This window comes from Montipora foliosa, chromosome 8, assembly GCF_036669935.1.
Source record: "Montipora foliosa isolate CH-2021 chromosome 8, ASM3666993v2, whole genome shotgun sequence".
NCBI lineage: Eukaryota > Metazoa > Cnidaria > Anthozoa > Scleractinia > Acroporidae > Montipora > Montipora foliosa.
Window position 1 is genome coordinate 29,468,022 of NC_090876.1, and position 7,500 is coordinate 29,475,521.

Genomic DNA, 7,500 nt, shown 5'->3' on the forward strand with positions numbered 1-7,500 from the left:
TTTATAATATCTTATCAGCATTTTATGGCGTGTGCACAACAGCACACAGCTTGTGAGTAGTTTAAAAAGTAGAAGGGGAAAAATCACACGACATGATGGCAAACGCGCTATAGCAAGCAACGCATACATATATCATCAATATTGCTAAATGCAATGGAGTATGCGCTCTTAAAAACAACTTATGATTTACTTAAGAGGCATAATATCGTATGATATGATAGCGTGTGCGCGTCATAAGAAGAGCCACCTTCAAATAAAAACAGTGTCACAAAAACGTATCATTAAACGACATGCGCGTGTTGCATACTACTAATAAGTAAGTGGGGGATGATAATAACATTCAGGACGGTAAACGCGCATGTGGTTAACTAGATGCCAGTAATATCAAGAGATGGAAGTGTCCGCATTTGCAAACAACTTAAAAGTAAATAAATAGACTGTAATAACGTGATGGAATGCACGCATTATTAATCAACGTACGTATGAATAAGTAGATGGTCACAAACTAATTATATTGTGGCCTTTATCATACGATATGATAGTGCGCGCTTTTTAACAACTTACAAAAAAATTAAAGTGAAGGATGATAATTTCGCACAACACGATGTTGAACCCTAAACGTGCGAGTTTGGGTTCATTGTAAAAATATCATTAGAATAAACTTGTGCGCGTGCATCTTCGAACAACTTACTAGAGAACAAATAGATGTTTATAAATATCTTATTAGCATTAAATGGTGTGTGCGCACACTGATTTTGTGCAATTTAGACAGTAAATGGAAATAATATAGTCACTAAGTGAGAGGGGCATAATATCATCTGACTTTACAGCGAGCGCAAGTCAGTCGATAAGTTACATATAAATAAGAAGATTAACAAGAACTTATCATTAAATGTTCTGTGCGTGCTGTATATTTCTTATAAATAAGAAGAGCATAATAATATAATGCATGATACGTGTAAAAAATGCATGATAGTGTAAAAAATTACTGCGATATAATTGACCGCGCGCATTAGTAAACAACTTACAAATGAACAAGTAGATATTTATAAGTTCATTGGTATTTAATGGAATATGCGCATCGGCAAATTTGGGTTTTCAGTAATTTAGAAAGCAGGTGTAAAATATTATGCGATCTGATGGTAAACGCTCATCGCGTAGCAAGTAACTCGTATGTAAACAATTAACTGAAGCTTTATAATATACGATATGATGAAGTGCGTGTGACGTACTGTACTGAAGGGGATGATATCATTGACATGACGACATGCATTAGTAAACAACTTACTTAAGAATGATTAGATGATCATATCATATGATGTGATGGTGCGTGGGTGTTTTTTAGCACTTTGCTACAACTCAAAAGTAAACGGTAATAATATCACGTGACATAACAGCATGAGCGCGTTAGAAAATAACTTGCAGGTGAATACGTAGAGACTAATGATGTCATGACAGTGCGCGCGCATTATCAAGCAACTTAGTTCTAAATAACTAAATTTGTTACAGAAATTTATCATTACGTTAAATGGCCTGGGCGCATTACCATAGTACTTGTAAGTAAATAAGTAGGGACTAATATTATAAAAATATAAATGAGACACACATGTTAGCAAATAACTTAACATAGGAATAAATTGATGTTGATACTGTCCTACTATTTTATGATCTGCAAAACGGTGAGTGAAGGGGGGATAGCTGTAATGGCTTTAATTTGCATGCTCACATGAATGTAATAGCATTCTACGATACGATGGTGTTTGGGAAATTAGCTAACTAGGTTAAATGTCACAGAATATTATGGCGTGCGCTGTACCAAATAATGATTCATAATAAATGCATGAAATATTATTGTGCGGGCGTCTGTTAACGAATTACTAGCCACGCAGAGGTTATCTCATGCGATCCGATGTCCTTCCGGGGCTTGTGAAATGTACAATAAGATGGGTGAGTGCTGCGTTGAAAATGTCATATTTTACGGTGATAATATCGTTTCATATATTTGCACAACCTCTGGTACACTACTAATAAAGAAAAGTGAATGTGTGCATGAAACACCGGCGTGCGAAAGTTAACAAACTCTTTAGCGTTGGATAAGAGATATTAATGGGTGCAAAATAGGCAAAGAGACGATAAAAACTTAAGACTTTAAGTTAAACAGCTATTATAACCAACCCATCAAGGCCAGAGTCAAAATTTACCCTTAAAGAATAGTATTAAATCTATGTAAACCTTTTTCACCTTCGAAGTTTCTTAGAGCAAGAGTCAAATGGATCGGTTTTTTTTTTCGAATGAGAGTGTCTTTCTTAAGTAAATGTTTAAACAGGTATTTAAGGAAACATTTTTCTCACCTGTTCCTGAATCTGTTTTCATCTACAATAGTTATAGTTTACTTTTTGCAAACTCTGCTCTGACCCAGTCCGTGAGGTCTTTGACTGGGGGGTTCATCTGGTCCGGGATTTACCTCCATGGGGCAGGTGGACGTACAAGGAGGTTTGTCCCCCAGCTGTCGTTTCACGACTTCTCTCTCATTTGTAATTAACTCGTGGGCAGACTAACATAGACTTAAGCAATTACAGGCATATAGAACTGCTCTATTCATTTGTCTAAATTAAGACCATGAATAAAAAGTAGACTTACAAACAAACGCTTCCTGGACTGGTCCTTGCATTATTGGGATATAGTTTAAAGAAGTTGAGGTGTTAACAAGGCCGAGACTTTTGATCTTTTGATGTGTAATGTGCCCGTGGGAAGGATGGGAAACCATGTATTTGCTTGGCGACGGGCGAGGGAGCACTGAAATCGATTACTCTACACATTGAACTACTAAAAATCTTGGGAAGCTTGGTGTTCTAATTGTCATGCGCCTAAGAGTTTACAAATGCAGCAATAGTTATTCATAGTTATCAAATATATAAAAATCTACAAATGCAACTATTATCAGCAGTTAATTTGGCAGGACTTAGAATAAATGCAGCTATTTCTCTTTACTTGAGGGCCAGAGTATATAGGGGGCAGGCACTTTGTGAGGTAAATATGTCCGTATTCCCGGATGTGATCATGAACGACGTTAAAATTGGAGTGAAGGGCATTGGGATATTTCGTTATTGAAAATCGTCATGCAACTACTTTTATCTGTCCAACTAGGTGGTTCCAGTCACTTTTGGACTAACCTGTGATCAGGCGTTTTTTTCTTTAGAGATTTAGAGGGCGCGCAAAGCAGTTTTCGCGTTTTCTCTAAAAAAAAGTACCCCTGATCACAGGTTACTCCTGCACTTACTATGAATCCTTATCCTAAACTTAAACCTTCCACGCTTTACATTTCTAAAAAATCAAGCTTTTTCCTTAAAAAAATGGTGACAACTGGAATACCTTAGAAACTTAAAAAATGTTAAGGTGCATTTCAAATTATTCCTGAAGTAAGAACAGCAACCAACAAACTCTATGGAGCGTTTTAACTCACGTGACCAGCAGCCATATTGGATTACTGAAACAAAGGAACGTTTAATTCCCGGGCGATTAGTTTGGTGCACCATCATGGCCGTCATTCCTTTGTTTTGGAACACCAACATGGCCACTATGACGTCACATGAACACGCTCAATAGACCTCTTTCATACTGGCCACCAAATAAAATATTCTTTTGTTTTGATGTAATAAGCCTTTCTAGATCTACATGGAGCCTACACAATATGAACTTGCAAAGTTTTGTACAAGATATAACCTCGTCTACTTTGTTTAACTCACCTTCATCAGACCTAACTGAATTGTGTGACCAGAATAATAGTGACCTATCTACTATCTTGGATAAACATGCACCCTTGCGTGCTCCTTGGTATAATAACTACATCAGAGAACAGAAGAGAAGCTGTCGTCGTCTTGAACGCAGTTGGCGCCATTCTCATACTTAAACTGATATCAAGCCTATATTAATCAGTGCACTGTCGTGAAACAATCCATCTACACCTCAAAAATGAATTATTACTCTGGTCTTATCAATGAAGCCGGTGTCGATAGCAAAGCTCTATTTTGCAATGTTGATCGTCTTTTACACAGAAAGGCAGAGAAATTTCTCGTCAGCTGCAGCATTAGCAAACAATTTCGCTGAATTCTTCGAAACTAAAATTATTGACATCCAAAATCAAATTAAGTTCACTTGACTCCTGATCTCTTCTGCACCTTTGACTCACCTTCACTAAAATGCCAACTAATTAATTTTTCACCTACATCTACTGATGAATTGTCTAGGATTGCTCATAAGATCGTCTTAAAATCATGCATCTTAGACCCACTTCCTTCCGCGCTGATGAAAGAATACTTTGAAATGTTTCTACCGACACTTTGTAAGATGGTTAACTTATCTCTGGAATCTGGTTATCTGCCTCCTTCTCTTAAAACTGCTCCTACACCTCTACTTAAGAAACCTTCTTTAGATCACGAAATCTTTAAAAATTACAGACTCATCTCAGTCAAACCTTACAGTAGTCTCAAAAATCATTGAAAAAGTCGTGGCTGTGCGCTTAGATGAGTACTTGCTAAGTAACCACCTTCACGAGCCACTACAGTCGGCCTACAAGCCTTTCCATAGCTGTGAAACTGCTCTTGTACGTGTGCATAATGATGTCAAGCGTGCTATTGATAATCGTCAGTGCGTTATACTTCTTCTTCTTGATCTGTCTGCTGCCTTCGACACTGTCGCCCATGAAATCCTGCTTAATAGATTAAACTCTAAATTTGGAATCAGCGGAACTGCTCTCAACTGCTTTCAATCTTACCTTACTGGTCGCACTCAATCTGTTCTGATTAATGGGAATAAATCACAACCTCGCAACCTCAGTTGTAAAGTACCCCAAGGCTCTGTGCTTGGACCTATTCTCTATTTATTGTATACTACACCGTTAGCTGACTTATTTCGACACCATAACTTGCAATGTCAACTCTATGCTGACGATACGCAACTTTACGTTTCCTTTTCAACAAATAATGACCTGGAACTGACTGAAGCTGTTGAACGTATCGAGCTATGCCTGACTGATTTGGACAAATGGATGAGTATCAACAAACTAAAATTGAATAAAGAAAAAACTGAGTTCCTCTTTATTCACTCAAAATTTAGACTACAGCACTGCTTGCCGTCAATCTACTTTGGTCAAGACACCGTCCAGCTTTCTCAAACTGCCAGGAATATTGGTGTCACTTTTGACAGTACCATGTCAATGCTGCCTCATATTAATACTGTACGTAAATCTGCATTCTATCACCTTCGTAATCTATCACGTATCAGAAAATTTATATTAACGGAAACTGCCAAAACACTTGTGCATGCCTTTATCTCATCCAAACTTGACCACTGCAACTCCCTTCTGTACAATCTTCCGAAATATGCTGTTAAAAAACTACAGTATGTACAAAACGCCGCCGCGTGCTTAATAACATATACCTCGAAATTCAACCATATTACTCCCGTCTTGAAAGATCTACACTAGTTACCAATTAATGAACGCATAAAGTTTGAGATTTTAATTCTCACTTTCAAGGCTTTGCATGATTTGTCTCCCTGGTACATACAAGAACTGATAAGTCTCTACCGTCCTTCAAGAACCCTCCGCTAATCTACATCGCTCCGTCTTAACCCTACCAGCTATAATTTGAAGTCTTATGGATCTAGAGCTTTCGCTGTCGCAACCCAGTATAAGCTTTTTTGAGCCCTGGAAGGCTCATGAGTAAAGGAATCAAGCCTCACTAGGTCAGCCACCATTTCCGTTTCATTCTCTAAGGATGCACGAGTGGTGTGTTGAACAGACGTCTTGTGAATTCCAGCTGAATGGTCAAACTGCTCTGTGATCTGATTGATTCCTGTTGTTGCTTTGCACACTTTGCTTATGGACTTTATGATCTTGTTTGCCCCCATGCGCTGAACAATGTTTTTGCTGCACCTCCCCTCCAGTTAACGAAGAATCCCCATCCCATTTTAACTCCTTTGACAGGCTTGGGGTCAACATGCACTCAATCTGTGAAATGCTTACGAACATTTCAATAGCATACTTGCTATATGCTCCGATTGACTTGAACACTGATAACAAAAGTTTCTGGTTGATGAGATATCTGTTGCCATCAGCTTCTGCTGCAGTGTCCTTCATTTGCATTATCAACATTGACAAGAAAATTACACACAACCCATAGTTTTTTACAAAATCGTCTTCATCATGAGAATCATCATTTACTTTCTGCAGCAGGAACTTGTCAATGAATTTGGCAAAAATTTCATCAAAGTATTTTCTTCTAGTGTGCTTACTGGCATGAGCAATATTATCTGGGAATACATTTAGGGTTGGCTTGTCATCAAGCTTTTGCATTCCAAAGAAATTGAGTGCTACAACTACAATGTAAGTTCTTCCCATGCTGAGAAATAAGTCCTCACTTCCTTCATAAGAATCTAGAACTTCTCCTGGAGTGGCATTTCTGCGATTGTACTTTTCTCTAAAATATTTCAAAGTTCCAACCTGATTCACTGACTCTGGCTTATGCAAAAAGGAGTAGCAATATTGGAGAAGGGATGCTTTAGTATGCCACATAACAGGCTTGAAAGGAGAACAATGCTCAAATCTATCTGTTGGTGTATGTGCCCCTGAAAGTAGGTCCTTAGCGCCAGCAAATCGAACTCTTGTTAGCTGATCCCCAGCAAATACAACTTTCATGTCTTTCATAGGATCATTTGGAGTTGCTTGTGTATTGGTATTCATCTGGCCAGGTGCTGCAGGTCCAGCAGGTATAAGTGGATCATCTGTGTCCGGCATCTCCCGCAGTAAACCAGCTCCAACATAAATCTCAGCGATCCATTTCTCATAGGTTCTGAGTATTGTGACACAGTCTTCATACTTTGCCTCATTAGCATTGACGATAGGCATAGTGACAATGGTTGACTGTTGTGCCATGTGTTCACTGTACTGATGTGGAATGTGGTCAGGAATGATGCCTTTCAGAAACTTGAACTGTGGCAGGAACTCCAAGATAATTCGCCCCACAATAATCTTGGCACTTTCTGCATATTGCTTCCACTCACTCACACACAAAGAAAAGGTGCTGCGTGGACGATCTTTGATATTCCCCTTTGGAGACTCATTTGATAAATGAGTGAAGTTAAGTCTGTTCTCAATAAGCTTGCTTGCAAACATATGGAGATCTTCATTGTTAATGTCTTTTCGCATGCTGCCCTGCAAAATCTTTAAATCCCAATTGTCCCCAGTACCACGAAACACTTTCCCTTCTTTGATCTTACTGACCGCAAGATCTGAGAAGTGGCCTCCAAGCATTAACATGATGGTATCTCTTCGTGAATGAGACAAGCAAACACCCAGTTTATTCAGTCTCTCTTGTAACTACAAGAAAAACCAAAAAAAAAGAGATTTTTATTATGATTTGACTAACAAACTGAATATTTTTGTATTAATCCTGCTTGTTCAAGAAGTATTTTAACGCTTCCAGACCGCTATTGTGCGGG

General features: G+C 38.4%; 1 protein-coding gene and 1 long non-coding RNA gene across 2 annotated transcripts in view; both read right to left on the reverse strand.

Moving 5' to 3' along the window:
- The window catches only part of LOC138012744 (uncharacterized), a 65,864-nt gene that overhangs the window by 43,081 nt on the left and 15,283 nt on the right, over positions 1-7,500 (reverse strand). The gene's annotated exons all lie outside the window — the stretch shown is intronic.
- Positions 5,656-7,500, reverse strand: part of LOC137967500 (uncharacterized) — a 2,015-nt gene continuing 170 nt past the window's right edge. The window contains 3 exon segments of the mRNA XM_068814023.1: positions 5,656-5,936; positions 5,939-5,963; positions 5,966-7,378. Coding sequence (XP_068670124.1) covers positions 5,656-5,936; positions 5,939-5,963; positions 5,966-7,378 — 1,719 coding nt within the window.